The sequence below is a fragment of the Caretta caretta genome, chromosome 3 (genome assembly GCF_965140235.1).
Source record: "Caretta caretta isolate rCarCar2 chromosome 3, rCarCar1.hap1, whole genome shotgun sequence".
Classification (NCBI taxonomy): Eukaryota; Metazoa; Chordata; order Testudines; family Cheloniidae; genus Caretta; species Caretta caretta.
Genome location: NC_134208.1, coordinates 68,224,852 through 68,246,740, shown reverse-complemented (window position 1 = coordinate 68,246,740; position 21,889 = coordinate 68,224,852). Strand labels below are relative to the sequence as shown.

The 21,889-nt window shown below is 44.0% G+C and overlaps 2 protein-coding genes across 4 annotated transcripts in view; one reads left to right on the top strand and one right to left on the bottom strand.

Annotated features, from left to right (window-relative positions):
- ORC3 (origin recognition complex subunit 3) overlaps nt 1–21,889 on the bottom strand; it is a 75,554-nt gene that overhangs the window by 49,953 nt on the left and 3,712 nt on the right. For all 3 annotated transcript variants that reach the window (XR_007355903.2, XM_048845039.2, XM_048845040.2), the window contains exons 2-4: nt 10,584–10,638; nt 2,909–3,006; nt 167–311 (exon numbers count right to left, since the gene is read on the bottom strand). Coding sequence is in view for 2 of the 3 variants with exons in the window: in XM_048845039.2 (XP_048700996.2) it covers nt 167–311; nt 2,909–3,006; nt 10,584–10,638 (298 nt within the window). In the remaining variant the exon portion in view is untranslated. The remainder of the gene's footprint in view (nt 1–166; nt 312–2,908; nt 3,007–10,583; nt 10,639–21,889) is intronic.
- On the top strand, nt 12,193–14,093 carry LOC125634397 (zinc finger and SCAN domain-containing protein 32-like). The gene is made up of 2 exons (XM_048845063.2): nt 12,193–12,839; nt 13,428–14,093. The coding sequence occupies exons 1-2, from the start codon at nt 12,253–12,255 to the stop codon at nt 13,483–13,485; spliced, it is 645 nt and encodes a 214-aa protein (XP_048701020.2). The 5' UTR covers nt 12,193–12,252; the 3' UTR covers nt 13,486–14,093.

Below are 21,889 nucleotides of genomic sequence, written 5' to 3'. Positions count from 1 at the left end.
AAACAAGAAAAACCGACACAGCTTTCCTCTGAATCTTGTCTATTAACGTTTCTGAAATTCAAGCTGCTTGCTCCAATAGCTGGAAGGCTCCAACTCAATTTCTTTTGATCTTTAACCTAATTTAGAGGTTTGACAGACAAAGTGTCTTAAAATGCAAAAAAGTTACCTAGGACAAGAGCTGCAGTAGGAATTTCACTGGATTTCATCCGACACATCCATTTTGTCTTCTTTGTTTGGAATTCAGAGTGAGATTGTCTCAGAAAACTTATTAAGTTATCAAATAATTGTTTATTCAGTTGTTCTTGTATTTTCTAGAAAACAAACACACACACATGGCTTTTATTATACACAGGCGGGGAGACACTGGAGTCCCCCCTTTCCCGCTTCCCTCTTGTCACTTTACTGGTTGTTAAAAGCCCCAAAGCAAATTATCCAGGGTCCAATTCTAAATTAATATTCTGTTTTTCTGCCAATTATGACCAGAGTGTATAATTTATTAGGTGGCAGAAACAGAAGTGTTGCTTTCTGTTTTCCCTTGATGCTTTGATCAAGCATCTCAATAAATTCAGGAATACTGCATCTTTGTTTAAGTATGTTGCTGCATGACAGGTTGAACAGTAATCTTAAAAATGATTCAGGCACAGAGGAGAAAAAAAATGTATTTAGCTACGAAAAAGCAAGTGACCTCTGGATGTACAAAACAGTGCAATTATTTTCTGGCAGGATGTCCATATCTACTCCTCTAAATCCCTATTGTCTTACAGAACACCTGAAAGCATTTTCTGTGTAAATTCTACAGTTACACAGGAGAGTCAACATTCAATTCCTTTAAATCTAAACAGGAAAAAAAATCAGCTAAGAAAAGTATTAGGCTTAGATGATGAAACAATATCTTCAGCGAACACATGCCTTATTTGTCACCATAACTCTACTCCCTTTTATCCTTGAAAAATTATTTTCATACTGGGATCAACGTGAAAAAATAATTTTAAAAAAATCAATAAAGACAGATATACTTTCGCAGTATTTTTCTATTTCCTTCAATTATCAAATGTGTTTATTTGTGGCTCTCTATTTCCAGCCCAAAATATTCCTTCTGCTGGAATTGACAGGGAAGTTGTAGTCCTGTTTAGGAATATCAGAAAATGTAATGGACAGATGGTTTCATCTCTACCAACCAAAACCTAATCACATACTTCTTACAACAAAAATCACTTATGGGGTTGGCTTTAGGCGCTGTGACCAGCCAGCTGCTGCTGCCTCCTCTGAGCCTTAGGTATCTTAACACTTTATTTGCTTTTTTGACCACTACTGCACATTGAGTACATGGTTGCACTGAACTGTTCTACCAAGACCCTAGATCTTTACTAGAGTTGAGTGAATAATTTATTTTTTGATTCAGTGGTCGAACAAAAAAATCCACCCCCCAAATTTGCTTTGTTTCAAACCAAAACCTGAAATTTTTCATTGTTTCCTCTCTGAAATGAAAACGTTTTTATTCTGGTTGAATGAAACATTTCAAACATCATCTCAAAATGAAATCTTGAAATGGTTCATTTAGAAAAAATAACAAAACAAATCAGTCCGACTTTTTCAAAAATTTCCCCCCTCATCTTTTTGTGTCCAAAACTATTTGCAGAAGTCGACCTGAATATTAATAATAATGAGCTGCATGGGAGCAAGCCCTGATTTAAATATATATCTTTGGAAAACACAGCCAGAAAAGTATAAAACCCCACTACCTATCACTGCTTTTATGTTTTCAGTCAGATATATTAAGTTCACTACAGGGTGCAAGTTCTTCTTTAAACAGGGGGAGGAAGAAGGGAGAAACAGGTGAGGAGGGAAGACTAGTAGGCAGAATATCTTCTGGGATTGCTTTCCCGCAAAAAAACCCATCATAATAAAAATCTCTCTTCATCTGCTCCATCTTGCAATGTTAAACTTATTAAAATGTTTTGGGCTCCTAATTATAGGTTACTTAATTTCATAAGGCCTCAAGTAACCAAGAGGTTGAGGAAACATTTTATTTTTCCTAAAACAGTCTGCTTTGTTTGAGGTAGTTATCATTATAGGACTTCTCACTGGTATACAAAAGACACTGTTGATACCAGTTCATCAGACTAAGCGCTCAGTCATATTAGCACATATCTGTCTTCCATTCACCAGCATGTATTCTAAGGCCTGGTCCACACTGGTGGGTGGGTGGGGGGGGAGGGGAGAAGAAATCCATCTAAGATATGCAACTTCAGCTATGAGAATAGTATAGCTGAAGTCAATGTTTCTTAGATGGACTTAGAATCACTTACTTGGCGTCCTCGCAGTGCAGAATCGACGGCCGCCGCTCCTCCGTCGACTCCACTTCTGCCTCTCACTGTGGAGGAGTTCCAGAGTCGACGGCAGAGCGATCGGGGATCGATTTATCGCATCTACACTAGATGCGATAAATCGATCCCCAATAGATTGATCACTACCTACCGACCGGCGGGTAGCGCCGACGTGGCCTAATCCACCATGGACCTTGAGATACCCTATACCCCACAAAACTGAGGTTTAGAGCAGCCTAAACTTCACTGTGGCTTAGAAAAAACACACAACTGGATTAGAATCAGACAGTGGCAATACACCAGGATACAGCAAAGAGGACCATTGGTAAGGTAAGGCAGGGAAGCTTATGCATCAGAATTGGTATGTGTGTCATGGTTAGAAACAGTGTACCAGTGGGGTGTTTTTTATATGTTCCTTATGGAGGTTTCAGTCGCACTCCACATTTCTGGCTCTCTTCCTGCCAGACCATTCATCTTGTCAGCAGTTAAAGGAAATCACTCAGAAAAATAAGAACAAAACAAAACACCAGAATTGATTTAAAATGTAAAAATTATAGTTAGTATTAAGTAGCAGGACCCACCTCCGTTTCAGAATTGATCTGCTTCCATAACAACTGACAAGTAGCAAATCGAAGACCACTGTTCTCTGAATCATTTTTAGCTTCACTAAAATAGTCAGCTGGAAAAATAAAAATAAAAGGCAATCATAATGGTGTTTATAAAAACAAAACTTTTTTTTCATAAGAAAACTATACAATGGCTGAAAAGGAAATCTATCCTCATTCATAACAAGCCATTATTTATCTACTAACTGCATGTATCTATCAGGTAGGCAGAACAAGAGAGGGAAGTATGCAGAAGCTGTTGCCAGGAGGAGTTGGTGAATGAGCTGACTTGCACCACTGGTCCCAAACTGAGACAAAAAGATAAATGAATAAATACATACATACCTACCTACCTCTTATATAGCACTTTTCATCCACAGATCTCAAAGCAGTTTACAAAGGAGGTTAGTATCATTATCATCATCTCTAAAATGCAGGAACAGAGACAGAAGTGACTTGCCCACAATCAGCCGGTAGGCCAGTGGCAGAGCCAGGACTAGAATCCAGATCTCCTGAATCCTTGTCCAATGCTCTTTCCACTACGCCAGGGGTTCTCAACCTTATCCTTTCTGAAGCCCCTCTCCCAACGTGCTATAAAAATTCCACAACCCACCTGTGCCACAACAACTGTTTTTCTGCATATAAAAGTCCGGGCCAGAGTTAGGGGGTAGCAAGCAGGGCAATTGCCCAGGGCTCCATTCCAAACGGGGCCCTGTGAAGCTAAAAAGTCACTCAGGTTTCGGCTTCAGCCCTGGGTGGCAGGACTTGGAGCCCTGAGCTTCAGTCTCAGGCCATGGGGCTTCGGCTTTCTGACCTGGGACCCAGCAAGTCGAATGCCGGCCCTGCTTGGTGTACCCTTGGAAACCTGCTTGCGGCCCCCTCAGCGGGCCTTGGACCCCTGGTTGAGAACCACTGCATTGGGCCACCTTGCTTGGCAACCATCCACACCCCACCTTGCAGCTGGATAAACTAGCAGTTGTCTCCCCTATTACAAATATCCCCCTCCCCAAACTGTCCAACTTGCTTCATTCCATCTCTCAGCCCACTCAGCCAGCCAGTCATGGGGTCTTCCACAGTGCTTGCAATAGGGTCTCTGGTCCCCCTCCATTATTCCACAGTAACATCAGGTCTATACTAGAAGGCTTTGCCAGTATAGCAATATTAGCAACCTCCCAGTGGAGATGCAGTTTATACCAGAAGAAACTAAGGAACTTGGGCAGGGACCATCTTTTTGTTGAGTGTTTGTACAATGTCTAGCCCAGAGGTTCTCAAACTGGGGGTTGGGACCCCTCAGGGGGTTGCGGTGCGAGGTTATTACATGGGGGGTCGTGAGCTGTCAGCCTCCACCCCAAGCCCCACTTTGCCTCCAGTTTTTATAATGGTGTTAAATATACAAAAATGTGTTTTTTAATTGGGGGGGGGGGGTCGCACGCAGAGGCTTGCTATGTGAAAGGGGTCACCAGTACAAAAGTTTGAGAACCACTGGTCTAGCCCAAAGGGGTCCTGGTCCATGATCAGGGGTCCCAGAATGGCATAATACAAATAATAACTTTTGCCACTATATCTTATTCCAGTTCACAAATGAAATAAACTACACCAGAGAAAGCACATTTGTGGTGGTATCACAGCGTTTACATTTGCCAACATTCTTATGTCAGCTGGGGGTGCATGTGATTTTTTCACACTCCTGACATACACTAGCAAAACTTTTAAGTGCAGACCAGGTCTAAATTTCTGGTCCCCATCTCCAACCTTTCCTCACCTCCATGTTGGCTCTTTATGGGAAGAAGCTAAGGGACAAACTATCTGGGCCTGAACGTTCAAGTTAATAAGCACTTCTTAAACATCAGACCCTTTTTGTTAGCAGTGTCCTAATGTCTCTCTGCTGAGACATTCTGCACTCAGCATCTTAGGTGCTGCTTTGCTTTAGAACCCCTAAACCTGCCTTCAGCCAAGAAGTAGATGCAAAGCTGGAAGGAGAAATGGGAAAATGCATTTGAAAATAAAGTAATTTTTCAATTAAAAAAAATCCACAACTACAATCTTACTTCATGTAGGATTCCTCTTTTAAAAATGTGCATGCAGAGCCTGTAACTACCTTTAACTCTCACAAATGCAATTCAATCAGCATGACTTGCTGTAACTTAGAGCAGTGGTTCTCAACCAGGGGTCTGGGGCTCCCTTGGGGGGCCGCAAGCAGGTTTCAGGGTTCTGCCAAGCAGGACTAGTGTTAGACTCACTGGGGCCCAGGGCAGAAAGCATAAGCCTTGCCATGCAGAGCTGAAGCCCAGGACCCTGAGCCACACCACCCAGAGCTAAAGCAGAAGCCTGAGGCACTTAGCTTCATGTGGGCTCCTGTGGCGTAGGGCCCCATGCAATTGCTGGCCCTGGCTTTTATATGCAGAAAACAGTTGTTGTTGCAGAGATGGGCCGTGGAGTTTTTATAGCATGTTGGGGGGGCCTCAGAAAGAAAAAGGTTGAGAACCCCTGGCTTAGAGGACAGCTAACACTACCTGGAAGGATACAATGGCTGAAGGTTAGATAAAGAGTTCAGTTAACTGTCAGGGCAATGCAGGATGGATACAATGATTAACTTTTCTCTTTGAAGTAGCAAAGATGTCATAAATATAAAGGGAAGGCTAACCACCTTTAAATCCCTCCTGGACAGAGGAAAAACCCTTTCACCTGTAAAGGGTTAAGAAGCTAAGATAACCCCGCTGGCACCTGACCAAAATGACCAATGAGGAGACAAGATACTTTCAAAGCTGGAGGGGGGGAAGGAGGAACAAAGGGTCCTCTCTACCTGTGTGATGTTTTTGCTGGAACCAGAGCAGGAATGTAGGTCAGAACTTCTGTAAAGAGTTAGTAAGCAATCTAGTTAGATATGCGTTAGATTCTGTTTTGTTTAAATGGCTGATAAAATAAGTTGTGCTGAATGGAATGTATATTCCTGTTTTTGTGTCTTTTTGTAACTTAAGGTTTTGCCTAGAGGGATTCTCTATGTTTTGAATCTGATTACCCTGTAAGGTATTTACCATCCTGATTTTACAGAGGTGATTCTTTTATTTTTTCTTTAATTAAAATTCTTCTTTTAAGAACCTGATTGCTTTTTTCATTGTTCTTAAGATCCAAGGGTTTGGGTCTGTGTTCACCTATGCAAAATGGTGAGGATTTTTATCAAGCCTTCCCCAGGAAAGGGAATGTAGGGATTGGGGGGATATTGTGGGGGGGAGACATTTCCAAGTGGGCACTTCCCCTGTTCTTTGTGTAACACTTTGGTGGTGGCAGCTTTTAACCTAAGCTGGTAAGAATAAGCTTAGGGGATCTTTCATGCAGGTCCCCACATCTGTACCCTAGAGTTCAGAGTGGGGAAGGAACCTTGACAAAAGACATGAAAACAAAAATAATGTTACAACAGAACTGCAAGTTCCCTTTAATGATCAGGTACTGAACAATCAGCTGCAGTCTAGTGTCTAGAAATTACTCCTGCGGGGATTCTGCAGGACTGCATGCCCGCAGAAAATACACACTCCCAACCCTGCAGATTTCCTGTGTTTCCCTGCAGAAAACAGCAGGGAAGCAAAGGGAAGAGCATGGGGGCAAGGAGAGGAAGGCGGGGGGTGACCATGGGTGCAGTTTTCTGGGGGGGACTGCCCCCCTCCAAACAGTGGCGAGGCATGGGGGGGGCCACAAGGGTTTACATGCTACTTGTCCCTGCCCCCACATTCTGCAATCGCAGAGCTGCCCAGCTGAAGGAAGCTGTCTCTCCATGGCTCCAATGACTCTGCAGCTGAAAGCAGCTTCCTGGATCCTAGTGCCAGTAATGCTCTCCTTCTGTGTTCTGGGAGCCTTCCTGTTTTCCATTCTGTGCAACAGTGAGTGCCCGTGGTTGGGCTGGGTAACGGGGGGGGGGGGGGAAGAAATGTGGGAGTGAGGGGAGGAGGATGGAGAAGATAGGGGAATCATGGGGGGGAAGTGGGAGCCCGGCATGCAGTGTCCCTTCAGCAGCAGCTGGGGCTCCCCCATTAAGCAGACCCATTGAACCCTCACCCTGACAAGCCCTACCCCCTTCAACTGGGGCTCTCTAATGAGCCCCCACCCACTGATCCCCAACCAGCTGCACTTGGACCCCCACCCCCCAAGCCCCTCTCCCCCAGCACCCAGATCCCCCACTGAGCCCCCCATAACCAGACCCACTCCCCCCCAAGCCCCAACCACCTTCATCTGGATCCCCTGCAGAACCCCATTGCCCCTGCACCTGGAACCCACCAACGAGCCTCTGTGCATCCAGATCTCCCACTGAGCTGCTCACACCCAGATTGCCCCACCCAGAAACCTCTCACCTGACACCTGGATTCCCCCAATCTAAGCCCCTCCACACTTGGATCCTGCTGGGTTGAGCCTGCCCACCCACAGCTGGCGCAGAGGGGCAGGGCCCTGGGGCATTTCTGGGGCAGGCCCACCCCTTGCACTGTGTCAAGAGTCAGGTGCAGCCTCACTGCCAAGTCTCTGTACCGGGGGAAGTGGCGGCTTCAGGGTGATCTCTCACCTCAATACAGCCAGTGGCCTGTGCTCCCCACTGCCATATTGGAGCCACATTTGTTTACTGACAAATAAAATGTGCATAATTTTAAAATATTGTGTGCATAATTTTAAATTTCTTGGTGCATAATTCCCTCAGAAGTAAGAAATTAATCAGCTGATGTGCCTGGGAACGTATCACTATTTGTGATTAACAGAACCCCCATCAAAGATCTTATTGTTTACCTACACCTGTGGTCTCCAACCTTCTTTACGCCCAAGATCACTTTTTGAATTTAAGGGCAACTCAGGATCTACCCAGCCACTTCCCCAAAGCCCTGCCCCGCTCACTCCATCCTCCGCTCTCTACATTGCTCGCTCTCCCCCAACCTCACTGACTTTCACTGGGCTTGGGCAGGGGGTTGGGGCTGAGGGGTTCACAGAGTGAGAGGGGGCTCTGGGTTGAGCCTGAAGCAGCAGGTTGGGGTGCAGGAGGGGGTAAAGGGTGCAGGCTCTGGGAGGGAATTTGGGTGCAGGAGGGGGCAGAGTGTTTGGGCTGGGGCAGAGTGTTGCAGTGCAGGAGGGGGTTTGGGGTGCTGACTCCAGAAGGGGGCTCAGGGCTGGGGTGCAGGAGGGGGTATGAGGCGCTGGTTCCTGGAGGGGGTTCAGAGATGGAGGTTGGGGTGCGGCGTCCCACTGGGCAGCGCTTACCTCCAGTGGCTCCTGGTTGGCGGTGGGTGCACTGAGGCTAAGGCAGGCTCCCTGCCTACCCCAGCCCCACACTGCTCACGGAAAGGGTCAATGTGCCCCTGGGGTGAGGACAGCAGGGGACACGTGGCTCTGTGCACTGCCCCTCTCTGCAAGCACTGCCCCGCAGCTCTCCCGGCTTGCAGGCAGAAGCAACACGAGGGAGACCCCTGACCCCCACCCCCGAGGCTGCAGTGGCCGCTTCCAGGAGCGGCGTGGGGTGGGGTAAGCAGGGAGCCACACTGCACTGCTGCCGGAGATCGCAATCGACTGGGAGATCCTCTACGATCGACAAGTCGATCACAATCAACCAGTTGGTAACCAATGACCTATACTAACAAAGCTATTTAAATGGCTCCAGGATCCTTTGTGTTGCTTTTAGTTAATTAAAAAAGAAAAGACCTGCAAGACCAAACTACCATGTGTGATCAGACCAAATTTTTTTTTTTTTTTCACAAGCCTCTAGACAGCAGATGCTAGGTGCAAGTCTGCACAAAGATCTGGTCCTGAGAGGTGTGATGTACCAGCAATTCTGTCTGAAGTTAATGGAATTTGAAAGTACTCAGCATCTTGCAGTACTGGGCCAAAAAGCTGGACATACAAACAAGAGAGCACTGCCTATTTCTTAGGCCTTAGTAGAAGTCTGTGCATATGCAGGGCCTTCTCTTCCACCTATAAATGCATACCTGAAGTCCATTTTCTGAATGGCCAGAAAGAAAGGTACACAAAATCAGTGTCTTGGACTGAGGGACACACTTACAGGTATTTAGGTGCCTAAAGATACATCTTGGGACCTACCGGGATTTTCAATCAATCAGATTTTAATAGAATTTTAAGCCCTAATGGGCATTAGACGCATAGGCACTTTTGAAAATTCCACCAGGTACTATACCTGCATCTTTAGGTACCTAAACACCATTAAAAATTTAGTCCTGAGTAGATGATGGAAGAAGGGGATGTGTGTGTGCAAGCATGCAGTGATCAGCCAATATTTTTAACAATGGCCAGATCCACATGACGAACAGCTAAAAGATAGAGAGCTGATTTGTATATCTGGCGACGCCCCGATTCTTCCTTTCCTCAAGGTAAAAAAAATAAAAATACATAGATGACTCCTACTCAGTTGAATGTCATCTCCTCTAGGACTGTAGTAATTAACTAGATATTTCACTTAATCCAGTAGCATGCTAAATCTCCCAAAAATATATTTAAAAGATTATTCTAAACATTGACTGGTTTACAATAGCAAAATTAGTTAACATTTGTATTAAATTTCACTGAACTATTCCCAAAAGATAGTGATAACACATATTGGCTGCTAAATTGGAGCAACATCAATTTTAGGAAGATTAATTTAGCAGAATGTTAACACAAACAAAGGTTTCAGTAAAATAAAAATTCTACTGTGATGTCCCAAGTCTATCCCATGATAAAATCCAATCACTGTCTTAGTTATCTAGTAGTGCTCTGTACTGATGGTTAGAAAACCTAGGCTAGATCTCCTAATCTCAAGCTCCTGGGGTTTCAGACATGCCAGGCCTGGGGAAAGAAAATTATTTTGGATTAATTTTAAAGCAGGTGTTACAGTATATCCCTCTGGTGATAAAGGAATCTGCAGTGTTTTCCAATGAGATTTAAAAACTGGCTCATCTTCCCCCCCCCCCCCCCCGCACTCTTCTTCATTCAAATTATCACTGCTTTTGACAGCTCTGGGGCTAGCAGGGATTAGGAGTGCTGCCAAGTCAGCATTCTCAACCTGGGAGTAAGGACAGGACGTCCCTTGTGTTGCTCTTAACAGGAACTGAGCAGCACTACTCATACGTCCAAGGGGAGTCGGTCCTGTCTAGTTCTTCTCTGATGGTGAATACTACATGGGGGCTGACGGATGGGAAGCATAAATAATGCAGAACAAATGGACAAGAACCTTAGGGGTACAAACGGCTTTTTTCTGACCTCTTCCTCACCAAAATCAGACAAGCGAAGTAAAATATGATCATCATGCTGAATGATGCATCATTTCTGATTAGATAAGAGTATTCAATGCCTACCAATCGTGGTTCTCCTTTGATTTAGCAGTTATTGTTTACTGGCTTGACAAAATATCTGTTTATGACAGTATGGAGAAAAAGTTTTCCTGAAAAAAGATTTCTATAAAGATGAAGAAGGCAATGAAGGCAGAGCTCTGGAGATGAAGAAATTTCATAGCAGTTAATAACTAGCTGGGATGCTGCTGCTGAAGAGATGACAGCTCTTCAATATTGTGTTGGCATTGGGGAGTAAATGAAATCCATATGTGGACATTACAGAATAAAATCAGAGTTGAGGCTTATGGGATCAAGTGGTCCTTTCTAAAGCATAGCAATATATATCAAAATGTACTAACCTGTTTGTGAAGATATCCTTCTCTTCTTGGAACTTGGTTTAAACACAAAGCAGCCCTAGAGGGTAGCAAGCAAAATGTGAACTTCAGAGTGAGTTTCCATTTCATCAGAATTTTTGAGGTGCACAGGAAACAAGCAGAAAAAGACAAATATCTCAATGTTCCAATAAAACAACATTTGGTATTTCTGAATTGGCCTTTCAATGTTTTAAGGACATTATGATTCTGTGATTCCAGATGGACTAATTTCTCCATTGCTGTGCTTTCACTTCTTCTTTCAAGCTGGAAACCTATGGAAAGTAGTGTCCCCTACTTTGTTCTTTCCAGAGCCCAAAGCATCATCTCTGAACTTTGAGCTGGAGTTTTCTACCTTTCCATGGGTTTTTAACTCCATCTACCAACCAATGTGTTGTGACAAAAAATATGACTAAACAGTAATTGATAAAGTGAAGAAATGAAAACAAATCAATTGATTCATGGAAGAGCTACTGTAATTAACACTTTAAAAACAAACAAAGATACTGAGACTAAGCAGCAAATTAATTATACTGTATAGAAAGAAGAGTATGATACAAAATTCAGATATTGAAATCAGACAGAAATCAACAACCATGGGCAAATGTGAATTGCTAATATGAAGGTTAAAGATTAATTTTTCTTCAGTGGCACTGTTGAGATGAAAGAGACTGGAATATTTTTTATTAAGTTATCAAAACACTTTACACCTATGACATATCTCTAAGAATTCTTCCAATTTTAGGGGACATACTTTGTTCACTGAAGTATATACTTTGACAGTAACTACAAATCTAATAATATAAAAACACTATTAGTAAAATAATGCAAACAAATCACAGACAGCTAGACAGAACACCTGGCATGGAAATCAAATGGAAAACATTCTGCGCTGTCTTTTACAGTAATTGTCTGTTCGCTGCCAGTGGATATACTAAATTTCCCATTAGTATTTACTAATCTCCGATTGGTCACTATAGAGTTTTATTAGCTTTAGGAGAATATTTTAAAGATTTATCAGTTTTGACTTTGAATGATGATATTTACGTGGGCACAATCCAGCAGATCTTACTCCTGTGAACAGTCCCATTGAGTTTAAGACTACTCATGTGAATGAAGGATGAAGGAGCAGACCAATATATCAGTATTATATACAGTGACTAAGATATTATATGTATTTATATTTAGGGCCTTGTGTATTTATGTGTCATGCAAATTTGCAGTCATAGAAATTGCAGCAGATTCTATCACTTGCTGCAGAATTGTGCTCCAAAATCCAAGATGTAATTTTTAAAAATTATGCCCTGGTCTACACTAGGACTTTAGGTCGAATTTAGCAGCATTAAATCGATGTAAACCTGCACCCGTCCACACGATGAAGCCCTTTATTTCGACTTAAAGGGCTCTTAAAATCGATTTTCTTACTCCACCCCTGACAAGTGGATTAGCGCTTAAATCGGCCTTGCCGGCTCGAATTTGGGGTACTGTGGACACAATTCGACGGTATTGGCCTCCGGGAGCTATCCCAGAGTGCTCCATTGTGACCGCTCTGGACAGCGCTCTCAACTCAGATGCACTGGCCAGGTAGACAGGAAAAGAACCGCGAACTTTTGAATCTCATTTCCTGTTTGGCCAGCGTGGCAAGCTGCAGGTGACCATGCAGAGCTCATCAGCACAGGTGACCATGATGGAGTCCCAGAATCGCAAAAGAGCTCCAGCATGGACCGAACGGGAGGTACGGGATCTGATCGCTGTTTGGGGAGAGGAATCCGTGCTATCAGAACTCCGTTCCAGTTTTCGAAATGCCAAAACCTTTGTCAAAATCTCCCAGGGCATGAAGGACAGAGGCCATAACAGGGACCCGAAGCGGCGCCACGTGAAACTGAAGGAGCTGAGGCAAGCCTACCAGAAAACCAGAGAGGCGAACAGCTGCTCCGGGTCAGAGCCCCAAACATGCCGCTTCTATGATGAGCTGCATGCCATTTTAGGGGGTTCAGCCACCACTACCCCAGCCGTGTTGTTCGACTCCTTCAATGGAGATGGAGGCAATACGGAAGCAGGTTTTGGGGACGAAGAAGAAGAAGATGATGATGATGACGTTGTAGATAGCTCACAGCAAGCAAGCGGAGAAACCAGTTTTCCCCGACAGCCAGGAACTGTTTCTCACCCTGGACCTGGAGCCAGTACCCCCCGAACCCACCCAAGGCTGCCTCCTGGACCCAGCAGGCGGAGAAGGGACCTCTGGTGAGTGTACCTTTTAAAATACTATACATGGTTTAAAAGCAAGCATGTGAAAGGATTACTTTGCCCTGGCATTCGTGGTTCTCCTAGATGTACTCCTAAAGCCTTTGCAAAAGGTTTCTGGGGAGGGCAGCCTTATTGCGTCCTTCATGGTAGGACACTTTACCACTCCAGGCCAGTAACACGTACTCGGGAATCACTGTAGAACAAAGCATTGCAGTGTATGTTTGCTGGCATTCAAACAACATCCGTTCTTTATCTCTCTGTGTTATCCTCAGGAGAGTGAGATATAATTCATGGTCACCTGGTTGAAACAGAGTGGTTTTCTTCAGGGGACACTCAGAGGAGCCCATTCCTGCTGGGCTGTTTGCCTGTGCCTAAACAGAAATGTTCCCCGCTGTTAGCCACAGGGAGGGGGGAAGGTTGAGGGGGTAGCCACGCGGTGGGGGGAGGCAAAATGCGACCTTGTAACGAAAGCACATGTGCTATGTATGTAATGTTAACAGCAAGGTTTACCCTGAAAGAGTGTAGCCACTCTTTTATAAAATGTGTCTTTTTAAATACCGCTGTCCCTTTTTTTTTCTCCACCAGCTGCATGTGTTTCAATGATCACAGGATCTTCTCCTTCCCAGAGGCTAGTGAAGCTTAGAAAGAAAAAAAAACGCACTTGCGATGACATGTTCTCCGAGCTCATGCTGTCCTCCCACACTGACAGAGCACAGACAAATGCGTGGAGGCAAATAATGTCAGAGTGCAGGAAAGCACAAAATGACCGGGAGGAGAGGTGGCGGGCTGAAGAGAGTAAGTGGCGGGCTGAAGACAGGGCTGAAGCTCAAAATGTGGCGGCAGCGTGATGAGAGGAGGCAGGATTCAATGCTGAGGCTGCTGGAGGACCAAACCAGTATGCTCCAGTGTATGGTTGAGCTGCAGCAAAGGCAGCTGGAGCACAGACTGCCACTACAGCCCCTGTGTAACCAACCGCCCTCCTCCCCAAGTTCCATAGCCTCCACACCCAGACGCCCAAGAACGCGGTGGGGGGGCCTCCGGCCAACCAGCCACTCCACCACAGAGGATTGCCCAAAAAAAAGAAGGCTGTCATTCAATAAATTTTAAAGTTGTAAACTTTTAAAGTGCTGTGCTTAAAGTGCTGTGTGGCATTTTCCTTCCCTCCTCCACCACCCCGCCTGGGCTACCTTGGTAGTCATCCCCCTATTTGTGTGATGAATGAATAAAGAATGCATGAATGTGAAGCAACAATGACTTTATTGCCTCTGCAAGCGGTGATTGAAGGGAGGAGGGGCGGGTGGTTAGCTTACAGGGAAGTAGAGTGAACCAAGGAGCGGGGGGTTTCATCAAGGAGAAACAAACAGAACTTTCACACCGTAGCCTGGCCAGTCATGAAACTGGTTTTCAAAGCTTCTCTGATGTGTACCGCGCCCTCCTGTGCTCTTCTAACCGCCCTGGTGTCTGGCTGCGCGTAACCAGCAGCCAGGCGATTTGCCTCAACCTCCCACCCCGCCATAAACGTCTCCCCCTTACTCTCACAGATATTGTGGAGCACACAGCAAGCAGTAATAACAGTGGGAATATTGGTTTCGCTGAGGTCTAAGCGAGTCAGTAAACTGCGCCAGCGCGCCTTTAAACGTCCAAATGCACATTCTACCACCATTCTGCACTTGCTCAGCCTGTAGTTGAACAGCTCCTGACTACTGTCCAGGCTGCCTGTGTACGGCTTCATGAGCCATGGCATTAACGGGTAGGCTGTGTCCCCAAGGATACATAGAGGCATTTCAACATCCCCAACAGTTATTTTCTAGTCTGGGAATAAAGTCCCTTCCTGCAGCTTTTGAAACAGACCAGAGTTCCTGAAGATGTGAGCGTCATGAACCTTTCCCTGCCATCCCACGTCGATGTTGGTGAAACGTCCCTTGAGATCCACCAGAGCTTGCAGCACTATCGAAAAGTACCCCTTGCGGTTTATGTACTCGGCGACTTGGTGCTCCGGTGCCAAGATAGGGATATGGGTTCCGTCTATGGCCCCACCACAGTTAGGGAATCCCATTGCAGCAAAGCCATCCACTATGACCAGCACATTTCCCAGGGTCACTACCCTTGATATCAGCAGATCTTTGATTGCGTGGGCTACTTGCATCACAGCAGCCCCCACAGTAGATTTGCCCACTCCAAATTGATTCCCAACTGACCGGTAGCTGTCTGGCGTTGCAAGCTTCCACAGGGCTATCGCCACTCGCTTCTCAACTGTGAGGGCTGCTCTCATCTTGGTATTCATGCGCCTCAGGGCAGGGGAAAGCAAGTCACAAAGTTCCATGAAAGTGCCCTTAAGCATGCAAAAGTTTCGCAGCCACTGGGAATCGTCCCAGACCTGCAACACTATGCGGTCCCACGAGTCTGTGCTTGTTTCCCAAGCCCAGAATCGGCGTTCCACAGCATGAACCTGCCCCATTAGCACCATGATGCATGCATTGGCAGGGCCCATGCTGTCAGAGAAATCTGTGTCCATGTCCTGATCACTCACGGGACCGCGCTGACGTTGCCTCCTCGCCCGGTATCGCTTTGCCAGGTTCTGGTGCTGCATATACTGCTGGATAATGCGTGTGGTGTTTAATGTGCTCCTAATTGCCAAAGTGAGCTGAGCGGCCTCCATGCTTGCCTTGGTATGGCGTCCGCACAGAAAAAAGGCGCGGAACGATTGTCTGCCGTTGCTCTGACGGAGGGAGGGGCGACTGATGACACGGCTTACAGGGTTGACTTCAGGGAGCTAAAATCAACAAAGGGGGTGTCTTTACATCAAGGAGTATTTCAGGCAGGACTTCACAGAGGGTTCCAATAAGAAATGGTGCACCTAAGTTATTGTTCTTATTGGAACAAGGAGGTTAGCCTGGCCTCTGATTGATACATGGCTAGATTTACCTCGCTGCACCTTCTCTGTGAGTGACTGCAGTGTGACCTAGACGAATGAGTCCCCTAGACAGGGGAGGAGGCAAATGAGTACAAAACAAATCTGGTCTATTTCTTGTTTTGATCCACTCCATCTATCTTTTACATCTGTGGCTGGCAGCAGACGGTGCAGAAGGACTGCATGCCATCCACATCTCATGGCTGCTTGGCAGAAGATGGTACAGTACGACTGCTAGCCATCCTCATCTCTTGCCTGCCCGGCAGAAGATGGTACAGTACGACTGCTAGCAATCCGTATCGCCTGCCTGCTCACCATAAGACGGTTCAATAGGACTGACTGCAGGACTAAAGAGAATGACCTGGTCAAGTCACTCCAAATTTAGTCCCTGCGCCCATGTCTGTCCAGGCGCTCCCAGCCGACGTGGCCAGGAGCACCTCGGACATGACGATGACGGCTACCAGTCGTACTGTACTGTCTGCTACCACAAGGCAAGGGGTTGCTGCTACTGTGTAGCAAAGCCGTACCGCGTCTGCCAGCACCCAGGAGACATAGGGTGACGGTTACCTGAGCGGGCTCCATGCTTGCCGTGGTATGGCGTCTGCACAGGTAACTCAGAAAAAAAGGCGCGAAACGACTGTCTGCCCTTGCTTTCACGGAGGGAGGGAGGGAACGGGGGCCTGACGATATGCACCCAGAACCACCCGCGACAATGTTTTAGCCCCATCAGGCATTGGGATCTCAACCCAGAATTCCAATGGGCAGCGGAGACTGCGGGAACTGTGGGATAGCTATCCACAGTGCAATGCTCTGGAAGTCAACTCTAGCCTCGGTACTATGGAAGCACTCCGCTGAGTTAATGCACTTAATGCACTTAGAGCATTTTCTGTGGGGACACACACACTCGAATATATAAAACCGATTTCTAAAAAACCGACTTCTATAAATTCGACCTTATTCCGTAGTGTAGACATACCCTATGTTTCTAGCTCAACATTGTGAAGACAACCTTGAAAACGTGTATTCAATGTTGTCTTCCTGCGTCTACAGAAAACCTGAAACAACAGTTCTGCTCTATTTGTCTCACTGAGTTAACTCCAAAACCTAAAGATGGCATTTAAATGTCAATACTACTAACTATTACACTGTTGATCACTGTAGCAGAAAAAATATACAACAGAACAAATCATCAACAAGGCTCAGGTAGTAAACCACAAAGACACAAATACTAAGTACTAACTCATCTTGCTTCCTAAAACTACATTCTTTATAAAAAATGATAGAAGCTTTTTAAAATACAAAGAATTCATCGGTATAACTAAAACTTTGCTTTACCACAAAAGAAAAACTCATGGGTGTGGAGGGATCTATGAAGACTCCCAGAATCTAGATCTGAAAACAATTCCTCTCTCACCCCCATTTCTTCACACTTCTTCTCTCAAGAAGTAACATAGAACACAACAGGAAACAATGCAGATACTTTAAGACAAAATGAAAGCAGGTAAAGCATGTCTCAGAGTAGAGTAAAGAAAAAATACAAAACCTGAAGCTTTCATTCATAGATTATAAAAGACACAGGCTCTGCCTATAGCTGGAAAATAATTTTAAAAAGTTTCCCGCTATGGCTAATACTTAGGGCCCTACCAAATTCACGGCCATGAAAAATGCATCATGGACCATGAAATCTAGTCTTCCCCCCATGAAATCTGGTCTTTTGTGTGCTTTTATGCTATACTATACCAATTTCACAGGCAAGACCAGAGTTTCTCAGATTGGGGGTCCTGACCCAAAAGGGAGTTGCAGGGGGTCACAAGGTTATTTTACAGGGATCGTGGTATTGCCACCCTCACATCTACGCTGCCTTCAGAGCTGGGCGGCTGGAGAGTGGCCGCTGTTGGCCAGGCGCCCAGCTCTGAAGGCAGCAGCGTTTTGAAGTGCAAGTGTGATCGTGCATGAGTGCTGGGAGAGTGCTCTCCCAGTGCTCCTGGTAATCCACCTCCACAAGGGGATACCCAGTGTTCGGAGCCTATCCACACTAGCGCTTTAAAGTGCTCAGACTTGCTGCGCTCAGGGGAGTGATTTTTCACACCCCTGAGCCAGCAAGTTAGAGTGCTATAAAATGTACGTGTAGACAAGCTCTTAGAAGCTGATTTGTCTAATTACTACAACACCCTGGTGTGGACATTCTGAAATCAGAGTGCCTTATATTGATTAAGCTAAATCAATTTAAGGTACTCAAACAGATTTAATAAAAATAAAAAAATTTAAGTCTAGAAGGGACCATCATGATTATCTAGTCTGACCTCCTGAATACCACAGGCCACAGAGTTTCACACAGTAATTCCTGTGCAAAATTCTACAGCTTGTGTTATGCAAGAAATGAGACTAAATGATCATTGTGATTTAAGAGTATCCACACCATGAAGATACACAGATTTAACCAAACTGGATGCAGACTTTCCTTTACTGGCAGAAATAGGGCCTGAGTCTTCTCTCACTGGTACTGGTGTAAATCACCATCCATTAAATTCTGTGAAGTTACACTGACATAAAATTGATGCAAGCAAACGAATAATGAGGTTCACAGGCTATCTTGAAAAGGGTACATAAAGACAGAAATTCAATCACACGACATCTCAATAATTTCACAGTGATCATTAAAAGTAAAAAACCCTGGAATTTGTTGATAAGGCAGCAGAACCCACCCTATTAACACATGGAATTTCCTCCTCATATTTATAGATTTAAGATTACATTTACAAATCACCCGTGTAAAGGAACTCAGGGGAATAGCCTCAACAAAGCTGTGTGCAGCAGTCATGGGCTTCTTATTCCCTCTGTAACACTGGGTAAGAGACAAAGTAACAAAAAAGTATGAAAAAAATAGCCTTTTGCCCTGATGAAAACTGACTAACAGTGGGGTGCCTCAAGATTATATTAAACAACATTGGACGTGGTACAGATTTATTAATGAGCCAGAACATGGGATTCAGCAATGAGATGGCACAATTTGAAGGTAAAGTAATTTATGTTAGTCAAGGGCAGAGAGATCTCTGAGGAGCATCAGAGGTACCACATCAACATGTGAATGTACAGGGTGACAAAAGTGGTTCAACATCAATAAATGTAAAATAACTATTCACACATCTTAATTAATTCCTTCTACTCAGCAGAGGGACTTGGGGCGTCACTGTAGACATCTCAATAAAGACCTCTGCTTAATGTGCAGCAGTGGTCAAAAAAGCAAACTAGATGTTGGGATGCATATGGAATGGGATGGAGAATAATTCAGAAATTATCACAATGCCATTTATATAAATCAATGATAGACCCTCATCTAGAATACTGGGTACAATATTGGTCACTCCCTCTTCAAGAAGACATTGCAGAATTAAAAGGGGCTCAGAGAAGGACAACAAAAAAAAGATTAGGGGCATTAAAAAAACCTCATACAAAGAGAGACTGAAAATATTAAAATTGTGTATCTTAGAAAGGAAACGAATAAGAGGAAACATAAAATAATGGATGATATAGAGAAGGTAAATCGAGAACTCTTGTTCTTGTGTTACGTGACAAGGAGAACAGAAGGCATTCAATAAAATTAAAATATCACAAATTCAAAACCAAAGAAGAATAACTATTTTTTCCACACAACTTGTAAATAAACTGTGGAGCTCATTGCTAAACGATGCTGTTGGGTCCAAAACCTTAGCAAGATTCAAAAAGGGATTGGATATTTACATGGATAAAAAGTAATAGTTAATGCTAACATATACTGTTGGAAGAGATATTAAACCTCATACTTCAGAGTTTAATCCAATCTCTAACAATTAGGGATCAGGAGGAGAATGTGGAGGGCCGATTATCCTATATCTGTCTAATACATGGTTGCATGCACTTTTCACTGAAGCATCTGGTACTGGCCACTGTAAGAAACAGGATGCTGGATTAAAAGGATCACAGTTCCAAGAAAGGAAGGCTTCTGCAGCAGTTCAGGCATTAGTCTGGGACTTGGCAGATTTAGGTTCAACTCTCTGTTCCACCACAGATGTCCTGTGTGACAAGTCACTTGGTCTCTTTGTGCCTCAGTTCCCGATCAGTAAAATGGGGTTAATTCATAATACCCACCAACAAAGGCGTTGTGACAATAAAAACACTAAATATTGTGAGGTGCTCAGAAACTAAAGTATTGGGGAGTACAGAAATACCTAAAATAGATAGTCTGATTTTGTATGTCAAGTCCTATATTTCCAAATAGGAACTTCTATACAACCAAAGAAAGATTACTAAACCGAGACTAGAAGATTCTGACCAGTAGTGAAAGAACTTTCCCTACTTCTCAAGAAGGTAAATTATAAGAGGCAGTGTAAAAACAGATATCTGATTAATAATGTGAGTCCAGAATAGATGGAATACATATGACTAGAAAAAGCCCAATTTTCAAATGTCAGACAGGAAAGCATGAACTTTTTTCTTTTCATTGCACATATGAATATATGCATCGGACAAGCTGTGTGCCTAAGTGACTATTTGCAGGAACTATTAGAGTAACTGCAAGTGAAAATTAGACATGCAAATATATATGCATTTGTGTATGTACAAATGCACCCCTGCTCTCAGATACCAAATGTTTTAATTTCTAATAAAATCACTTACGGCCCAAACTTTATATTTTGTTTTAAAACAGTTTAAAAAACTAAATATGAACACAACATTTCAACATATTTTAAATTCAATTAAAGCATGTATAATTTAAATATTTCCTCGCAGTGCTGGAAACCTGGGTGGATGCTTTTAATCAAGATGATTTAAATCACAATTTTTTTTTTAAGTCATTGATTTAAATCAACTTGATGCTTTGTAAAACAATTTGAAACTTGTGCTATTGCAACTTTACATTAAAATTTATAAGGAACTAAATTATAAATTCTAGAAGTTTTAAAATGTTACTGACATGACATACGAGTAGAGGTATAGCAGGTTTGCAGATATAGCTCTACTGGTATGTCTATACCACCAAATTCTTTTAAAAAGTTGTAGGAAAGGTCATCAACTGGGTGTAGACTTTGTCATCCAACCCTTCTCAGAGCACTAACTATACTCACGCTGTCCACAGTGGGATAATTAAGGGATTCCAAAAATTTGCATAAACAGGATTAAATGAGACAGTGGTATAAATGGCTGCTCAGCTGACAATAGTTTCCCTCACTGGTAACATCAGTGCAGATGCATCAATACTGAAAAAATGTGCATGAATTTTCCTAGCATAGCTGGCAGGTTTCAGAGTAACAGCTGTGTTAGTCTGTATTCGCAAAAAGAAAAGGAGGACTTGTGGCACCTTAGAGACTAACAAATTTATTTGAGCATAAGATTCATCGGATGCATTCAGTGGAAAATACAGTGGGGAGATTTATATACACAGAGAACATGAAACAATGGGTGTGACCATACACACTGTAATGAGAGTGATCACTTAAGGTGAGCTATTGCCAGCAGGAGAGCGGGGGAGGGGGAGGGGCGGCGATGACGACCTTTTGTAGTGATAATCAAGGTGGCCCATTTCCAGCATTTGACATCTGAGGAATAGTGGGGGGTGGGAATAAACATGGGGAAATAGTTTTACTTTGTGTAATGACCCATCCACTCCCAGTCTCTATTCAAGCCTAAGTTAATTGCATCCAGTTTGCAAATTAATTCCAATTCAGCAGTTAGGAGGTTTCGCAGAGCCAACAAACCTATCTACTCGTGCTAGGAAGCCTGCTAACAGCTGCAGTGTATACATACCATGTAGGCATCATTGGCTGAGCACATACTATTATTAAGGTTGTCTGACACTTCCCAATATAAGACTCAGTTTTCAGTTGCTTGTAACTTTGTGAATTTTACCATTTGGGCTGAAATTTTTCAGGGCTAGTATCTGCCTCAGGTTGAAATTTTTTTGGGGGGGGGAATTCCAGCTAAAATGGTTTAGCTGCTTCTGAGAACCAGGCTACAGAAAAATATGTTGTTTTGTCCTCTTAAGAAAAATCTGGCAACCTTTTCATTGAATAGCTCTAGTGACCTAATGCTGTGGAACAGGGACTTGAAATGTGGCAGGAGAGTGCATTTTCATGGATGTGCCTTTTGCCGTCCCTGT